The sequence below is a fragment of the Chelonia mydas genome, chromosome 5, assembly GCF_015237465.2.
Source record: "Chelonia mydas isolate rCheMyd1 chromosome 5, rCheMyd1.pri.v2, whole genome shotgun sequence".
Lineage (NCBI taxonomy): Eukaryota > Metazoa > Chordata > Testudines > Cheloniidae > Chelonia > Chelonia mydas.
In genome coordinates this window covers 37,716,034-37,735,786 of record NC_051245.2, presented here as the reverse complement: position 1 = coordinate 37,735,786, position 19,753 = coordinate 37,716,034, and the positions used below count along the sequence as shown (strand labels likewise).

At 45.8% G+C, this 19,753-nt stretch overlaps 1 protein-coding gene across 1 annotated transcript in view; it reads left to right on the top strand.

Moving 5' to 3' along the window:
• The first annotated feature begins 18,091 nt into the window (after nt 1-18,091).
• The window catches only part of DEPDC1B (DEP domain containing 1B), a 62,362-nt gene continuing 60,700 nt past the window's right edge, over nt 18,092-19,753 (top strand). The window contains exon 1 of the mRNA XM_037902848.2: nt 18,092-18,320. Within this exon, the coding sequence (XP_037758776.1) occupies nt 18,273-18,320 (48 nt within the window). The 5' untranslated portion in view covers nt 18,092-18,272. The remainder of the gene's footprint in view (nt 18,321-19,753) is intronic.

Here is a 19,753-nt window from a genome sequence, read left to right as displayed (position 1 = left end):
TTCGAAATGCCAAAATATTTGTCAAAATCTCCCAGGGCATGAAGGACAGAGGCCATAACAGGGACCTGAAGCAATGCTGTGTGAAACTTAAGGAACTGAGGCAAGCCTACCAGAGAGGCAAATGGCCGCTCTGGGTCAGAGCCCAAAACATGCTGCTTCTATGATGAGCTGCATGCCATTTTAGGGGGTTCAGCGACCACTACCCCAGCCGTGTTGTTTGACTCCTTCAATGGAGATGGAGGCAACACGGAAGCAGGTTTTGGGGACGAGGAAGATGATGATGATGAAGTTGTAGATAGCTCACAGCAAGCAAGCGGAGAAACCGGTTTTCCCGACAGCCAGGAACTATTTCTCACCCTGGACCTGAAGCCAGTACCACCCGAACCCAACCAAGGCTGCCTCTCAGACCCACCAGGTGGAAAAGGGACCTCTGGTGAGTGTACCTTTTTAAATAGTATACATGGTTTAAAAGCAAGCATGTTTAATGATTAATTTGCCCTAGCATTCGCGGTCAGTACAGCTACTGGAAAAGTCTGATAACATGTCTGGGGATGGAGCGGAAATCCTCCAGGGACATCTCCATAAAGCTCTCCTGGATGTATTCCAAAAGCCTTTGCAAAAGGTTTCTGGGGAGGGCAGCCTTATTCCGTCCACCATGGTAGGACACTTTACCATGCCAGGCCAACAGCACATAGTCGGGAATCACTGCAGAACAAAGCATTGCAGTGTATGTTTGCTGGCATTCAAACAACATCCGTTCTTTATCTCTCTGTGTTATCCTCAGGAGAGTGATATCATTCATGGTCACCTGGTTGAAATAGGGTGCTTTTCTTAAGGGGACATTCGGAGGTGGCTGTTCCTGCTGGGCTCTTTGCTGTTGCTCTGATGGAGGGAGGGGTGACTGACGACATGGCTTACAGGGTTGGTTTACAGGGAATTAAAATCAACAAAGGGGATGGCTTTACATTAAGGAGAAACAAAAACAACTGTCACACAGAATGGCCCTCTCAAGGATTGAATTCAAAACCCTGGGTTTAGCAGGCCAGTGCTCAACCCAGTGCTCAACCCACCAAGCTATCCCTCCCCCTAGTATTTCAGGCAGGACTGAATCTCCATTAAACTTTTTCAAGGTGCCCCGGACAGGCCTCACCGAAACGATTGTCGGCTGTTGATTTCACGGAGGGAGGGAGGGGGGAGCAAATGAATACAAAACAAATCTGGTGTATCTCTTGTTTTGATCCACTCCATCTATCTTTTACATCTTTGGCTGCCAGCAGACGGTGCAGTAGGACTGCTAGTCATCCTCATCTCCTGCCTGCTCAGCAGAAGATGGTACAATAGGACTGCCGGCAGGACTAAAGAGAATGACCTGGTCGAGTCATTCCTATTTTAGTCCCTGTGCCCATGTCTGCCCAGGCACTCCTGACCGACCTTACCAAGGCGGCCAGGAGCACCTCGGACATGGTGACGATGGTTTTCAGGCCTATTGCACCGTCTGCTGCCACAAGGCAATGGGTTGCTGCTGTGTAGCAATGCAGTACCGCATCTGCCAGCACCCAGGAGATGTACGATGACAGTGAGCTGAGCAGGCTCCATGCTTGCCGTGGTATGGCGTCTGCACAGGTAACTCAGGAAAAAAGGCGCAAAACGATTGTCTGCCATTGCTTTCACGGAGGGAGAGAGGGAGGGCTTGACGACATGTACCCAGAACCACCGACGACAACGTTTTTGCCCCATTAGGCATTGGGATCTCAACCCAGAATTCCAATGGGAGGCGGAAATTGCGGGAACTGTGGGACAGCTCCAGAAGTCGATGCTAGCTTTGGTACTGTGGAAGCACTCCACCGAGTTAATGCACTTAGAGCATTTTGTGTGGGGACACACACAATCGACTATATAAAAATGATTTATAAAAAAACGACTTCTATAAATTCGAACTAATTTCGTAGTATAGACATACCCTTAGTTTACTGTTTGGCAGATAAAAACTGAGTTATGTGTGTTTTATGTTGATGAGATATGTGTATGTATTACTAACGTGTGAAGTCTCATAATTGCTGTTGCACAGATTTTCAGTTAGATAAAATTTACTGGTAAAATGTTAGTTAGGATTTGAATATGGGTACTTTATGGTGATGTCACACACAAGATAGATTTTAGAAACTATCTCGTGTGACAGAATTACCAATGTGAGGTCATTTCTGCAGGGCTCCTGTACTATAAAATTTAGCAGTACATCACTGGTAATAACTGGGGAAAAGAGAAAATGCTAGTTAATATGGGCTGAAGCTGCTGTTTCCTGTTTCCTGGAAGACAAAACAGGACAAACATGTACAAAAGGGGAAAGAAAAGAACAGTAAAGATAGCAAATGCAGCTTCTGTCTCTGGTGCTGACTTTCACTTGCAACCTCTCTGCTGGAAAAACACAGGCACAGCCTTTCATCCTTATCAGCCTCTCCAAAACCTGGCAAACTTGTTCCAGTGTGGGACTGTGTAGGGCATTGTTTTGCTTGGTTTTCTGGTCACAGGCTCTCAGCAGTATTGTAAAATATGTAGTATTGGCTGGCTGAGCCAGACTTTTATTAGACAGAAGGAAAAAGGAGAGGGATAAGAAGAAGAAATAAGGTGGCGGGGGGGGGGCGGGTGGAGGGAAGGAAACTTGCGGGGGCAGGGGGTAGGAGAACAAAGTCTCACATTCCAGCCAGCACAGGTGACTGGTGAAAATGTTCTTTGAGGGACTGAATGAAACTTAATAGCAACTGTGCTCAGGAACATTTTGTGCCATTCAGAATTGTGCAATTCCGACAGCAGTGGTTTTGGTGTATAATAGTATATATGTAAGGGGACTGTTGCCCCCTTACTAACATTCAGTAGGGGTGTTTTGGTTGGCTAGCTCCCAGTACTAAAAGGGGAAGTGTCGACAGGAAATCAGGACCCTGAGACTGACAGTCCCTAGGAGCAATGGGGAGAGGCCAATGCTCTAGGTCAGCCTGAATGACAGGGCGGGCCGGCTAATCAGGGAGTCAGGAGGCCAGGGAGGTCCTGTCCTCTGTGTGAGCTGGAATTGCCTGGGTCAGACAGAGTGGGGCCGAGCTAAGGAAAAAACAGGGGCCCAAGCTGAGCTGTGCCAGATCCAGAGGGACCAGAAAAGCAGCCCAGAGAGAGCAGACCCTGTCCTGGGAGCAGAGCTGCAGCCCCAAAGCCAGAGGCACAGCCCAGAGAGAGCACACTTGCCCTGGGAGGAGAGCTGCAGCAACCAGAGCCAGAGGGACCAGAGAAGCAGCCCATGAAGCAGGTCAGTGCTGGGAGCAGAGTCACAGAAGCAGCCTGCAGAGCAGACCTGTCCTGGGAGCAGAGCTGCAGCAACCAGAGCCAGAGGGGCCAGAGAAGCAGCCCAGGGAGCTGGAGGCAGAGCAGCAGCTGTGCTGAGACAGAGTGGGGCTGGAGCTGAGACAGAGTGGTGGAGCTGGAGCTAGAGCAGTCCAGAGCCGGGTGTGGTGAGCAGCTGGGGAGAGCAAGGGGGGACCCTGGGCAGCGGGCCCAGCACAGGGAGACGCCTCAGCCAGGAGGCTCTGCAGACCAGACTCGGAGGGGGATTGGTAACCCCGACAGGGCGGGGACAACGCTGGGAAGAAGGGCCCTGCCACCTAGAACCTGAGAGCGTGTGGCCACCACCAGAGCGAGTGTCCAACCCACAGCATCCCTGCAGCACAGCCAGAGCCTGAGAAGAAGGCCTGGGACTTACAAGGAACAGACTCTGAACTGCCCTGACATTCCAGAGACACTGTTTGTGATGTTCCCTGCCACAGAGCGGGGTGATGTGTTTCCTTTAACCTTTCCCATTTTTCCTTATTCTTTTTAAAATTAATTGTTGATTAAATAACTTGCATTTGCTTTAAATTGTATGTAATGGTCAGTGGGTCAGAGAAGTGCCCAGTGCAGAGAGAGTACCCCTTAGTGGGGACACCCTGGTCCCTGTCCTATGTGACCACAGCAGGGTTGGGGGTTGAGCCCCCCAGGAATCCTGGGCCCAGCCTTGTTGGGGTTACGAGGACTCTGCCAGACAAGAGAGTGGAAGGGGAATCCTCAAGGGCAGGGAGGCCTCTGGGTAAAGGAAGTGGGAGCGAGGACTCAGATCCTTTCGCCAGCCCACTTCACCAGGGTAGTGCAGAAGCCAGGAAAGTTCCCCACAATAACAGGACTATTCCCCTGCTTACATATATATTCAAGCTGCAAATAGAAACATTGCTTGCTTACTGTATACAACATTTGACCACAACCCAGTGGCCAGTCTGTTTATCTTGTGTTAGTCCACTTCCATCGGTAGTAAAACACATTCAGCGAGAACACAAAAAATAAAAACCTTGCTCTTACCTTCTTATTCCAGTAGAAGTTGTCTGTTTCCCTTGGTAGCATAAATTTTCACAGCTTCTGAAGGATCAATGTCTTCAGTGATGTCAGATTTAATGTTCAGGATAGCCAAAGCTGAAAACCTTTCCTGGCTCATTGTTCTCAAGTATGTTTTAATTTGATGCATTGCTGAGAAGGATGTTTGAGATTTTACTGAGCCAGCAGACAGTGAAGAACTAACTGAATCAGTTTACAGAAATCTGAGGCTGTTAGCTTGGATCTCAGATTTTCTAACATTACAACCTGTCCATGAGATTCAGTATCAGTATGTGCAATCTGCATTTCAGATTTTGCTAAACTGGCATTGCTTGCTATGATCTTCCCTTAGATTTCCAGCACCTTGTCAACTGTGAGAGGTTCACAAGTCAGAATGGCATTTACACTTCTGGCAAGCATTGACGTTTCCTCAGAAAACCTTCTTTTAATTTCCCTATTAATGTATTAATAACTGGGGGAAAAAAGTGGTTGGCACCACTTTTGCTTAAGGTTCTGTGGTTCAGCTGGAAGGTGTTCTCTTGCTCCACTGCTTGAGTACACAATGAAGTCGCTTGGTTTTAAATTTTACCTTGGTCTCCAAACACCTTTTGTCTTCCTCTCCCTTAACAGAAATTCCAGCATTTTTGGCATTTTGCAAGACATCGTCCCAAATACGATTCCATGATTTTTTTTATTTCTCATGTTTTCCAAACTTGTGGCAGTAGTGCTAAGTACTTTTCCTGTTCAGGAGAGTGTGACCTTGTTGGTTTGCAGGGCCTTGTGTGTGATCTAATGATCAAAAACCAATAGATGTGATAAAAATCCATCTTTTGCACTTGTTGCACTAAACCACTTACTTCAACAAAACTTCAGTTACTTCCAGGCTGGCAGAGCTTGTTTAGATACTAGATGATAATATGAAATTAGAATAACTAACATGAAAGCTAAGTCAAACTTCAGAAAAAGAGCATCACTTGCATTTTGAAGTTATTACATGGAGGAGAAAAATCCATTTGATAACACCCTTACTGAAACGGTAGAACATACGGGATTAGCACAAGGTCTTACCATTTTCCCACATACCTACAAGTCAGAGCTGATATGAAAACTGTGTGGGTGGGGCCCCACCAGCAAGATCGAAGGAAACACTATGATGAAAAGTCCACTGCTCACCACTGATACCAGCTCCTGGAGAGGGATATAGATAGGACCCTCCCAAATTCATGGCCCATTTTGGTCAATTTCATGGTCATAGGATTTTTAAAATAATAAATTTAATGATTTCAGCAATTTATATCTTAAATTTCACGGTGTTGTAACTGTAGGGGTCCTGACCCAAAAAGGAGTTGCCAGGGGCGGGAGTGGTGGTTTGCAAGGTTAGTGTAGGGAGGTTGCAGTACTGCTACCCTTACTTCTGCTGCAATGACTTTGGAGCTGGGCAGCCGGAGAGCAGTGGCTGCTGGCCAGGAGCCCAGGTCTGAAGGCAAAGTCACAGCCAGCAGCAGTGCAGACGTAAGGATGGCGTGGTATGGTATTGCCATCCTTACGTCTGTGCTGCTGCCTTCAGAGCTGAGCCCTTGGTCAGTAGCTGCTACTCTCTGACCACCCATCTCTGAAGGCAGTGCAGAAGTAAGGGTCGCAACACCATGACCCCCCTAAAATAACCTTGCAATCCCCTTTTCGGTCAGGATTCCCAGTTTGAGAAATGCTGGTCTCCCCCATGAAATCTGCATAGTATAGGGTTAAAGCACACAAAAGACCACATTTCATGGCTGGAGACCAGATTTTGTGGTCCATGACACATTTTTCATGGCCGTGAATTTGGCAGGACCCTAGATATAGATAATCTTAGCAGAGTGCTGCCCTGGGACACTGCATATGTGCTCCATCTTTTACATATTTCATATCACCCTAAGTCTAATGAGTGTCTGATAGGTGTGAAGCAACCACCCTCAGCTGCTGGATGAGAGAATCGCCCTCTTTCTTATGCTACTGCCATATAGCCTGCAAGATGCTGTGAGTAGGGGGCATCACCACAACACTATACCTCTCCCCGTACCTTCCAGGCTACCAGTGAATGTCTCCAGTGCTCTGTTCCTCTTTCAGCCTTTTAAAAAAAATTATTTGTATTATTTTATCCCCCCACCCCACAAATAGATTCAGTACCTACCTCTCCTGTTCATCACTTTCCTAAATAGCAAGTAAACATTACAATTGATTATTGTTAGTTTTAGTGCTGTCCACAGGGCTTCAAACAGCATAGAAAACAGTGAACACCCTACGTGCTCACAAGCTCCTTAAAGGAATAGTACCCTATTCCTGTATACGACAGTTAGCTGAAGTAGCTAGTGTTTTTAGTGTTGCTATGAGACTCAGACAGTGGCAATGTGGCTTGGTACACTTTAATGGAGCGTGGTGAACTCTGTTTGTGGCTAGAATATCTTAGCCTCCTTTCTGTTTTAATTCCAGAACTCCATCACAGACATGCCAGCCCTCAGTTTGACCAAGTTTGTGGAAACATACAAAATGGTTTCTAATGTTGTATGTGAGTGATTTCCAAACTTGTTCCGCCGCTTATACAGGGAAAGCCCCTGGTGGGCCGGCTGGTTTGTTTACCTGCTGCATCCACAGGTTCGGCCGATCGCGGCTCCCAGTGGCTGCGGTTCGCTGCTCCAGGCCAATGGGAGCTGCTGGAAGCGGCGGCCAGTACGTCCCTTGGCCCGTGCTGCTTCCAGCAGCCCCCATTGGCCTGGAGCAGCGAACTGTGGCCACTGGGAGCTGCGATCAGCCGAACCTGCGGATGCAGCAGGTAAACAAACCAGCCTGGCCTGCCAGAGGCTTTCCCTGCAAAAGCGGCAGAACAAGTTTGGGAACCACTGTTGTATGTTATCCCAAAAACTTTGTACCTATAATGGCAACACCTTTGCTTTAATAAACTCTAGTATTTATGCCAATAATTTTGATGACCTTAATTGCAATAATCAATATTTGAAACATTAGTTTAAATATTAATGCTATGTTAAATTTACTTGGAAAAGAGCTACAGAAAGGGCACATGAAAGATTTTTCTGGGGTAGGGACATTTATTTTTTGTTTGAATAGTCAGTGAATGGTATTTGAAATGATGCAGATGATTACTTTTGAGATGTATCCACCAAAATGTGTCTAGTTTTCTTTCAACTTACTTATTGTCATGTACAGACATCTCTGATGGAAGTAGCAAAGGATCAAATGTTTGAATCTTTCTGTAATCAGACTTAACTGCAAGTGTAATGAGTAAGATTCACCATTAATGAAATGATGTGTACTCAATTGACGTAATCATTCGCACATGTTCACTTTGACTCTGAAATTGTAAAATAAGCTAAAAAGTTGCTATTTATTATAATAAAAATATTTTAATTAATTGAGCAATTGTTGCTGTTGTTGTTAATGACGATCACTGATGACACCTATATTTAAGCATTCGTATGACCCTGTTTTGCACAGAAAGGAAGTTTCTTTGTAATGTGGTGCTCTCTGTCTCTCCATAAGGAGGTTTATATGGTCTGTATTCCAAACACAATTAACTACTGCCCCAAACATCCCCATGGAGGAGAAAGCTTTGAAAAAGGTATGTGCAGAAGGGCCAGTAATGGGGTTTCATAGATTGAAGGATTTTCAGGCTAGACAGAACCATTAGATAATCTAGATTGATATCCTGTATATCACCATAGAATTTCATCCAGTTACCCCTGTCCTGAGCCCAGTAACAAAGTGTCTTTGACTAAAACGTATATTCAAAAATGGCATCCACTCTTGATTTGAAGACATGGAGAATCTACCATTTCCCTTGGTAGTTTGCTCCAATGGTTGATCACTCTCATTAAAAATTTGTGCCTAATTTCTAATTTAAATTTGTCTGGCTTCAGCTTCCAGACACTGATTCTTGTTCTCTCTTTCTCTGCTAGATTAAAGATCCCTTTAATGCCTAGTATTTTGTCCTCGTGAAGGTGCTTACACACCTAATCAAGTCAAATCTCAATGTTCTTTTTGATAAACTAAACAGATGGCGCTCTTTAACTCTCTCACTTTAAGGCATTTTCTCAAGCCCTGGGATCTGTGCCCTCTCCAATTTTTGATAATCCGTTAAAAAATGTGGACACCAGAACTGGATGCAGTATTTCAGTATTGGTCACACCATTGCCATAAATAGAGGTAAAATCACCTCCATGTTCTTACTCATTTTTCCTGTTTATATATCCAACAATCACATTAGCCCCTGCACTGCACTGGGAGCTCCTGTTCAGTTACTTGTCCACTTCATTAATGACTTGGATACCAGAGCGGAAGATGGGGAGTATGCTTATACAATTTGTGGATGACACCAAACTGGGAGGGGTTGCAAGCACGTTGGAAGACAGGATTATAATTCAAAAGGGCCTTGATAAATTGGAGAATGCATCTGCAATCAAGATAAAAGTCAGTAAAGACAAGTGCTACACTTAGGAAGGAAAAATCAAATGCACAACTATAAAATGGGGAATAACTGGCTAGCCAGTACTACTACAGAAAAGGATCTGGGGATGATAACGGATCACAAACTGAGTATGAGCTAACAATGTGATGCAATGGCAAAAAAGAATAATATCATTCCGGGGTGTATTAACAAGCATCATATATAAGCTATGGGAGGTAATGGGCCCATTCTACTGGGCACTGGTGAGGCCTCAGCTGGAGTAAGGAGTCCAATTGAAGGTGCCACACTTCTGATAAGATGTGGACAAACTGGAGAGAGGAGAACATCATAAGTGATCAAAGGTTTAGAAATCCCAACCTCTGAGGAAAAGTTAATAAAAGTGGTCATGTTTAGTCTTGAGAAGAGAAGACTGTAGGAGATGGGGGTAGAACCTGATAACAGCCTTCAAATATGTTAAGGGCTGCTACAAAGAGGACAGTAATCAGTTGTACTCCATGTCCACTGAAGATAGGACAAGAAATAATGGGTTTAATCTACAGTAAGGGAGATCTAGGTTAGTGTCACCACGTAAGCCACCACTACTCCCTGGCTCTAAGCACATGCTGCCACATTCAGTCTCAAGTCTCAGTCAAGGAGGTTTATTTATTTAAATTTTTTATAACAAAGGATAGCAAAACAAACAGAAGGCCGTCTTAGCTCATTACCCAGGCTTCAGGGCCACCCCTCCCACGGGACTCTGGTACTCTAGCTCCTGGCAGCTTCCTCACCTCTGCCAGCTCTGCTCCCCTTTTGGAGCTGCAGCCACAGGATTGTTTCCTTGAGCTCCTGGCCACCTTGCTCCAGGGACCCACCACCAGCATTAGCTCTACTCCAACATGACTGCTCCCCAGCCCTCTTTAATTAGCTGGATTAGGATCAGCTGTTCCAGTGCAGAGGCGCTAGACTCAGTCTATCCCCAGAGAGCAGTTACCCTGTGACCGTTAGCTATTACAAAAAACTTTCTAACTACCAGGATAGTTAAATACTAAGGGAAGTTGTAGAATCCATATCACTGGAGGTTTTTAAGAACAGGTTGGACAAACAACTGTCAGGGAGGGTCTAGGTTTACTTGGTTGTGTGTTAGCAGGAGGGGGCTGGACCTTTCCAGCCCTATATTTCTATCATTTTATACTCCTACGTTGGGGTATATATACCCCACATTGGTATTGGGATAGAATTGGGTTAAGCAGTTTTGGACTCCCACACCACTGCCGCTGCAAAGCCTGCACTAGCTAGAAGAGGAGTTTAAAAGAGAGCCAGGCAGCTCAGTTAGGGGAGGAAATAGCACATAGGCTAGTGGAATAGCCCAGCAGCTCATGTGCAAGCATATAGCAGAAGCCCTTGCTGCAGGAAAGGTGGGTCCACAAACAGCAGCTATCCCAGAGCAGGGATTGATTGGGGATTGGTCCTGCTTTGAGCAGGGGGTTGGACTAGATGACCTCCTGAGGTCCCTTCCAACCCTGATATTCTATGATTCTATGATTAATTTATCCCTAAGGATTAAGGAAGCCTTCACTTGGATTGTTTGGTACTGCGATCATGCCCAGGGAAAGTAAGTAGTAGGAAGTGTCCCAGGGAGACACTTGATATTGCTGCCACTTGTAGAGCCCTTGGTCAGCGCCTAGTGGAGAGGGAGGACCCAAGTTCCTCTGCCAAACCTCTCTCATGAAACAAGAGCAAACCCTTCTCCAGACTAAGGGGGAATACAGATGTTGTGAGATCTGAGTCAAGGGCACGCAGCCCATAGGAACCTGGAGGAGGGCTGAAGGCTCTTCATTTTGTGGGGACATTGGACATCTATATCTTGTTGGATTCTGTTACTCGGGAAGGGAATTGACTCAACCGGTAACCTGGCTGGAGGGCCAAGTTACTACCTACTGGAAGAGGGACTGCCACAGAACTGGAGTGAGTGCTGGCAAGGGATACGCGAGACAGGGGAGAGCTGGGACCCAGTGACCTAAGTGCTACGCAGCACAACAGTAAGTCACAGACCCCTAAATCCTTTCCAGAGTGACTGTTTTCCAGTCCCGCATTTGGTAGGTATGGCCTGTGTTCCTTGTTCCTAAACATGTTTTATTTGAATCCAGATCTCTCTGTAAGACTACTCTCGCCTCATCATTATTTACCACTTTGCCAAGCATTGGGTCAGCCACAAATTTTATCAAGAGTGAGTTTATATTTACTACCCAGTCATTGGTGAAAATGTTAAATAGTGTTGGACCTAGTACTGATCCCTGCAGAACCTCCACTAGAAAGACCTCCATTCGGTGATGACTTCCCGTTGACAACTACCTTGACAATTAGCCATTTCTTAAACCTTTTAATGTGTGCTTTAATGATGACGTATAGAGTGGTCACGTTTCAATCAGAATGTCACATGGTACTGTGTCAAATGCCTGACAGTAGTCTAAATATATTACATCTATTGTATCGTCCTATATCAAACTCATCACTGCAGTATCTGAGTGCCTTCCAATAGTGCATTAAGCAAAGTGACTATACATCTGTCATATGGTGTTTGTTCTTTCATCCTCTCCACAAGGATCGAAGAGTGTGCAGTGCAGTGTCTAGTTCTGGCTGGATTTTAGGTTTTGTTTTTAATTATTTGAATATACATGTTGCTATGTGTTTATATTAGAGTAGACATAGACAGAGGCCTTGCACTTGGAGCAGAAGGTGGTGAGGTTTATGTGGGTCCTTCGTTCTTGGGGACGTTCAGTCACGCCCCTCAGAAAGTTCTGTCTACTGCACAGACAAGTTTCATCCTTATTGTAGAGAGTTGTTCTATTGTGCCTGAGGAGCGGAGCTGCTGAACGTGATCTTTGTTCAGGAACGTAGGAAATCTTTTAGATATTGTAATGCTGGCAGACTAGATGCCAGCTCATGCCAAAGCCCCTAGGCCTCACTGAACACTGACAGATGAATAGCTGGAAACCAATCTGGCTCACCTGTGTGTTAGCATTGTTAAAATAGGTATTAAGTTTATGAAAATGTTTTTAGTGTTTAGACTTTATGGAATGCTTATAAGCTGCTGCAAGCAGTAATCTCATTTATAATAGCCATATCCCATGTTAGAAGGTAATATTTAAGTGTTTGCCCTGGAACTGTAAACCCTCAGAGTCAGGAGAAAAGCATTACCAAGTATGAAATACTAGTTTGCCACAGGAAGTGTTATCACCTGTCCAACAAAAGAAGGCCCATAGACATCAGACAAACCAATGTGGAACATCAATGGACAAATTACTTTCATTTCTTCCCCTGTGCCCATGAAGAGGAGATATGCATGGGGACTGGTCCCATCAGCTAGAACTATGGGAGAAGGAAATAAAAATCTCGGACAGGAAGAAACTGCATCTCTATGCTGCCTGGACTTGGATATGGCAAGATTTCTAAGAATAAGCAAGGGATCCACAGCTACTTAGCGTGGGCTAGGCCTAAAGGACTTAGAGGGCTTGCATTTTAAACAGCAGCCTCTATTATCTTTTGGAACCAAAGACTGTAACTCATTTGTGTGTGTGTTTGTGTATTTTACCTGCTTTGTCGCACTACCCACCTCCAGCTGGGAAACTTGTAAATAACTCTTATTTCCTTTTCCTAATTTAGTTTATTACAGGATTGGCTACAGGCGTTGTCTTTGGTGTGAGATCAAAGGTGCAATTTACCTGGGGTAAGTGACGGTACTTTGGAACTGGGAGTAACCTGAATAATATTGTGATTTTTTTTTTTTTTGGGTGTAACGGACCACCTACCACAAAGGCAATGTTATCTGGATATGCCTAATGGATTACACTGCTCAGGTGCTGAAAGAAAGGCTATCTGGAAAACTAGTCCTATGTAAAAGAACTTGTGTAGCTCCAATGGTATGTTACTGTCACTGAATCTGAGTACCATCCTGAGCTCTGTGTGCTTGACTCCAACCCAGGACAGATATCTGAAGTTAAGAAAGCTGGCATTCTGCTCCAGTCTGCCTCTGTCAAAGCTTTTTTATTTTTGGAAATTATAATCTGAATACAGCAGAATATTCAAAAGGCCCTGAAAAGCAAACACTTGCTGGGAGAGGTGGATGATTGGCGTGCAAGAGTAGGGGAGAATAGCAGGAGAGGGTTGTGGATCCAGGTGATGGGGAGGGGAGAATTAGGACACCAGGAAGAGGGACAGGGACAGAATTTTGTTGCCATTTAATTTCCTAGATTTTTAAACAGAAAGAGAAATGTTTGTTGGTAGGAGTTAGTGGCTTTTTAGACAGTTGTAGCTCTCACTTAGGTTGGCAGTTGATATGGTACTGTAATGCTTTTCTTCTGTAAATCTCAAACACCATTACATCATTATCCTCATTTTATGGATGGGAAACTGAGGCACAGAGAGGTAACATGACTTGCCCAAGGTCACCCAGCAAGCCAGTGGTAGAGATAGGAATAGTTCCAGTCCAGTGATCTTTCCACTAGGCCACACAGTTGCCATGTAATTCCTCAGTGCTCCCCTCCCCTGTATATTTTGTTATAGTGGAATGGGAATCATGGTCATACTTTGAAACGTTCACAGTTGCTAACAGGGCCAATGAGAAAAATCTCAACCATTGTCTATGTCCTAAAATGTTGACAGTTTTATTACATGATTGTTACAGTAACTTTACGCACGTGAGAGAGGACTGGTGTGTCTTTCTCCTCCTCCACCATTTCCCACATGTAGCTCACCCGACCAACATTTCTAGTTCCGCCTCTTCTTCTCATTCTAGTAAGCCACTGGTTGGTACCGTAGAAGCCATTAACGTATAAGAGGTTGCTTCTTGCTCTTTCCTGCCTAAGCTGCTGTGTATAAAAATCACTGTTAGCAATTTACTGGAGGGCTGCATCCTACCTTGGTTAGGTAGCCTGAACTGCACACTGAGCTGGGCCCCTAACTCCCGCTACCTACCTCCAGCTGGAATTTCTGCCCCTGCTGAAGCCAGGCTTCCCCAGATGTACCCAGTCTACCCCTCCTCCAAACCAAGATCTATTTTCTATAAAACCAGGTTGACTGGAATTAATTATGTTCCTATTCTTTAATTTTTTAGTCACTGAGATTTCCTTAACCAACTCTTCTAGGACTTTTTGGTGCAAGTTATTAGGGTCTGCTGATGGGCTGGAAAGAAATTCATTGGCTTCATATGATACAAATACATGTGACACAAAGCACCCCTGTATTCACACCTTATCCACTAGTGTAATAATCTTTGTACAACATATGCCTTGGGAGATATCATTTGACAACTAATAACTCACTGACAATTAATATTCTTGTGTGATGTATGTGCGTGACAGGCATTAGGAGTTATGAATATATGCTGGAATGATAACTAAAAGGTGTTCAAACCACATACGTCAGGGGGAGTTGTTAAACAGGCGTATGCTAAACAAAGGAATGTGTGTTACCTCAATTTACATATAAACAGTAAATAGACCCATCAAACTAACAAAAGGTGGAAGCAAACCATACACTAACAAGTGGGGAAGATGACACAATAGTGTCTACACTTAGCAAGAGAGAGAAGCTTGCTCTGGGTTTCACTTTGCAGAAGAATCCATTTCAAAGGTTTACTGGCATATAAAGACAGGGGACTGAACCTGAAGTGATAAGCAACAGAATCAACTGACTGTATACAATATTACTGTATTATAAAAGTGTACAGTGTGGTTCTTTTCTGAATGCTAATGACACACTGGTGATTAATATAATTGTGAAATGTATGTATTAACACTACATAAGAAATTATGGATACTCATTGATATTAGGCTGTATAGTCTGCCCAGACAGGAGAGAAAAATCACAGGAGGACAGGAATGGCTACAGATCTCATATGTAAATTAAGCAGGGTGGAATCAGAAACAATGGAAGCCCCATTTACATAAAATCATACAGGTGCATAGAAAGCCCATAGGAAGGGAAGAACATCATGAGGTCATCCTTCCTCTTGAAACAAGTTAATTGAACTTTGGAAGATACAAGGAAGGGCAGGAGCCATCTGTGGCATCCATCACTAGACAGGCACAAGAGGCCAGAGCTCTTGCAACCTGAGAAAGATGGGTCCTTCAACCAAGCAGGGTTGAAGTCTCTGGAACTGAATATAGGTGAGAAACCTGAGTAGGCAAAGTTCTTTCACGAGGGAAGCCAACACCTTTTACTTTTGTGGAAGATCTTGACTGAGGGAAAGTCAGCCATGTCTGGGAAAAAGAATGACTCAGAGAAACTATCTTGAATAAAGCCTGTATCTTCCGAGATTAAGTTGTAAACTCTTAGAAGTGTATTTTGGTTTACTTGTAATTCTTTCTATCTTCATTCCTTATACTTGAATTCACTTAATTGTATATATATTTTTGTTAATAAATTTATTTCATTTTTACAATAAACCAGCTCAGTGCTGTTTTTCAAGGGAAGGGTGTATTCACTCAGTTAAGTTAATAAACTGTGGTGTATTTTTGTGTCTTTCGAGAAACAAATCAACCAAATTATATCTCTGAACTGCCCAGGAGAGAGCTGGACATTGCAGAGCACGTGGTTTTGGAAAAAATCTGGGACTGGGATTATGTGAGGGTCGCACCGCAAGTAGTAACCAATGCTGGTGGAAGCCAGAGTGGGGCTGTAGACAGGCTGCTGGGGTCAGAGCTGCTGAACTAGGGCTGTGAGCACACAGACACTCTGGGTGCAATCTGCATGCTGGGAGGCTGCTTGTAAGCAGCCCAGCTTGGGAGCTACAACAGCAAAGCATTGGGAGGCACCCAAATTACAGGGCAGACAGTGACACAACCCTTCATGGTCTGGATTGCACCCAGAATGTGACACTACATCATCCTGCTTCTTTCCAAACACAAAACAGAAATAATTATTGAATACTTTCTGAATCATTATTAACAATTTGACCATCTCTATCTGGTAATGTGCTTATATCCCTATACCATTTCTAGAACGTCTTTAGTTCCTAATATTCTTTAAAAAACCTTTTTTATTGTGCTTTAGCCCTCCCAGCTATGGATTTTTCCCTGTCTTCCCTTTCCTTATCACTTTTCTACACTTCATAACTTCTAATTTCTATTGATTGCTATCTATATCTTATTTCTAATTGCCTACTCCACTTCAACACTGAATCAGGATGGACTTTTAACCAAAGTTTTCCTCTTTCTTGATTGTGGAATCTTTTTGTCCATCCAATAAACTCCTCTTAAAAAAATCCCAGTTTCTCTCTAATTTTTTTCTCCCAATCAACATCACCCATAATTTTCCTCATCTTGGTCCCTAGGCAAACACCAACATCCAGTCCAGTGATTAATTTTTTATCTGTCGTAATAAGGATCAAAATAGCATTCCCTCATGTTGGATGCTGTTCCTTCTATATTAGAAAATCATCTATAATTTTTAGTAACTGGACGGAAGTTTTATTACTGACCACGTGAGACCTCTAGCATATGTCTCCCAAATCCAACTCCCCTATAACAGCACCATTTCTTTTAACACCTTAAGCATCTGTCTGTAATGAGTTAACTCATGCTGTGGGCATGCCACTCCACACACCTCTTCTACCCACTGTATTTTTCCTGAAGAGGTTATAGTTAATGGTTTCAAGTATATAATTTTTTTCCTCATCAAGGAGAATTTATAATTCCTCTTGATGGTTACCCAGACTGCTAGCATTGATATACAGTATAAGCAATTGAAAAAATTCTCCTCTTTGCATTCTTTGCCACATCAGTACAATTTGTTCTTTGATGCTTTGGATTTGAGTTTTGCCTCCTTAACACTCTCCCAATGTGTTGGTAATTTAATACACTTCTAGCTGCTCCAGCTAATCTCTAGTTGAGAAATTTAGCCTCCTACTTGTGAGGGGTGACCTGAGACTGACTTTGTCATATACAGCCAGTCAAAACCCAGCTCTTTATGTGTTTATTTCATTAATCATAAAGAAATAAGTAATTTAAATTTGATCACATTCAATCACATTAATTTGATTACTTTTTTTGGAAATGTCATCTTACACTGATGTGTTTAAATAATTTTGGCCATTGAATGGGGAGCTGGAAACCACCAATAAGGAGCTGGCACCGCACCATGAATATTGTACTGGGAATAAGGAACCAACTTCAGCTTCATTTGTTTTAAGTTATTGTAACACTTTACAAACTTTTGTCCACTCTCCCACATGTAGGCTCACAAGTAGGGTAAATTTGTAGGCCTAGTTATTATAACAGACCCACGCTTTAACAGGAACAGCCCAGCACATGTTATAGCAGACACTGACAAAATCTAACATAGACCAGGTAATGTGTGAGCAGCTGTTAGCACCTTTCTAACCTGTGTGAGACAACCTGAGGGTATGTCATTTTTTGGGGGGGGAAGTGTGTTTTTAACACAAGTTAAATTAAATACCCTTACCAGAAGACACAAGCAACTGGGCTTCTAATTCAGATGTGCAGCTTGAGTACAACATCATGCTCTCCCATGCCTTGAACTTGAGCTGCTACTCTGAGGCTACGTTTATACTTATGATAGTACACTCTTACATGTGATTTGTTGTGCCATAACCCCCCTATTAGGCCAGCTTCCATAGGGCAATAGGGCACCCTCCCAATGTCCCTTCCAAGGACTCCCCCTCCATCACCTCCCAATGCCCTTTCCCAGCACCCCTCAATGTTCCCTCCCAGTACCCCCTCCATCTCCTCCCAATGCCCTTTCCCAGTGCCCCCGCCATTACCTTCAATGCCCCCTCCCAGTACCCCCTCCATCTCCTCCCAATGCCCTTTCCCAGTGCCCCCGCCATTACCTTCAATGCCCCCTCCCAGTGCCCCCTCCCTCTCCTCCCAATGCCCTTTCCCAGTGCCCCCGCCATTACCTTCAATGCCCCCTCCCAGTGCCCCCTCCCTCTCCTCCCAATGCCCTTTCCCAGTGCCCCCGCCATTACCTTCAATGCCCCCTCCCAGTGCCCCCTCCCTCTCCTCCCAATGCCCTTTCCCAGTGCCCCCGCCATTACCTTCAATGCCCCCTCCCAGTGCCCCCTCCCTCTCCTCCCAATGCCCTTTCCCAGTGCCCCCGCCATTACCCTCAGTGCCCCCTCCATCTCCTCCCAATGCCCCCTCCCGGTGCCCCCGCCATTACCCTCAAGGCCCCCTCCCAGTGCCCCCTCCCCGTACACTCCCCCGAGGCTGCACAGTCGTTGCGCTGGGAGCTGGCCGATGTATCGGCCTCTTTGTCCTGCCCCGGCCCCAGCCCCTGCAATCAGGGAGCGATGAGGGGTCACGTGGTCACTTTGCAGTCCAATGAGAGGGCAGCATCGTGGGGGCCCTAATTCAAACTCTTCTTCGGCTCCGCCTTGTCCTGTGTCTTGTCGGGTTTCCGTGGAGACAGCGGGGCCTCCCGGGCTATGGAGCCGCGACTGGTGGGCCCCGGGCCCTACCGGGCAACCCGGCTGGTAAGTCCCCGGCCGGATGCTGCAGCATCCGGTCATGCCAGGGCATCGAGCTCGGCACGGCACAGCCCCCCACCCCCCACCCGGCGGAGCTTCCCCCCCGGCCTCGCGCCCCCCCCCCCCCCCAGTCCTCCTGCCCCGGACCGGTCCCCAGAGCCCCCCGATCCCGCCCCCTCCGAGCAGTCCCCGGAGCCCCCCAGCCTCGCCCCCCTGCCCCCGAGCCGTCCCCGGAGGCGAGCCCTCCGACCTCGCGCTCCCCGGCCTCCCTCACCCCCTTGCGGTCCCCGGAACCCCCCTGTCTCGCCCCCCCAAGCGGTGCCCGGAGCTCCCTGCCTCGACCCCCCTCCCAGCGGTCCGCGGAGCCCCCCATCTCCCCCCCTCCCCCAGCGGTCTGCAGTGGCAGAGCCCTCCCGAGGGGTGCCCGGAGCCCCCCGCCCCTGTCCTTCGGGCTGGTCCCCGGAGCCCTGTCTCGTTCCCCTCCCCCCGCATCTGCCTCTTTCCCTCTCTAGTCTGCCTCCAGTCGCCCGGCTGCCCTATCCTGGCCACTCCCCACCTCCCCAGTGCTGCTATTTGTAGTCTCCTTGGTCTCTCCCTCTACCTGGAGCCTTCTTCCTGCCCTCTGCTATCCCAGCCCCCAAATGGCCTCTCACGACTGTATCCTAGTCCAGTAGCTTCACCTCCTGGCTCTGAGCCCCAAAATACTGACACACACTTGTACACTCGCTCCCTGCTGGGTCTGTTAGGCTGTGAGCTGTTAGGGGAGAGAAAAGGAAGAGTGACACCAAGAAGGATGTTCAAGGTTTAAGAAAAGCAGAAGTGACCTACAGTGAGCTCTTCCTTATGCACAAACTTACACCAGTTTAACTAAGGCTGTGTCAACACTTAAACTGCTACAGCAACACACCTGCAGGAACACAATTGCGGTGCTGCAGCTATGCTGCTGTAGTGCTTCAGTGTAGACACTCACTACAGTGACCAGAGTCGCTTTAGTAGTTAATCCACCTCCCTGAGAGGCAGTAGCTAAGTTGATGGAAGAGTTCTTCCAACATTGTGGAGTCTATGCTGGGGGTTAGGTCAGTTTAACTGTTACACAGGCATGTGGATTTTTCACACCCCTGTGTGACATAGCTTGGTCAACCTAACTTTTTAGTGTAGACCTAGCCTTAGGGCTAATGTACACTACAGCAACTGAAGGAGCAGAGTCTGTCACTGTAGTAACTCACCTCCCCAGGACATAGTAGCTAGGTTGATAGAAGAATGTCTATTTTGGGGGTTTAGGTGGGCATAGCTGTGGTGCTCAGGACTTTTGATGACCCGAGTGTCATAGCTACGTCAACCAAAGTTTTAAGTGTAGACCAGGCCTAAAATATGTGTGTGTTTTGTTTTAAACTGATTTACTTAAACCGGTGCAAACTCCTCTGCTCCTATTTCAGTTT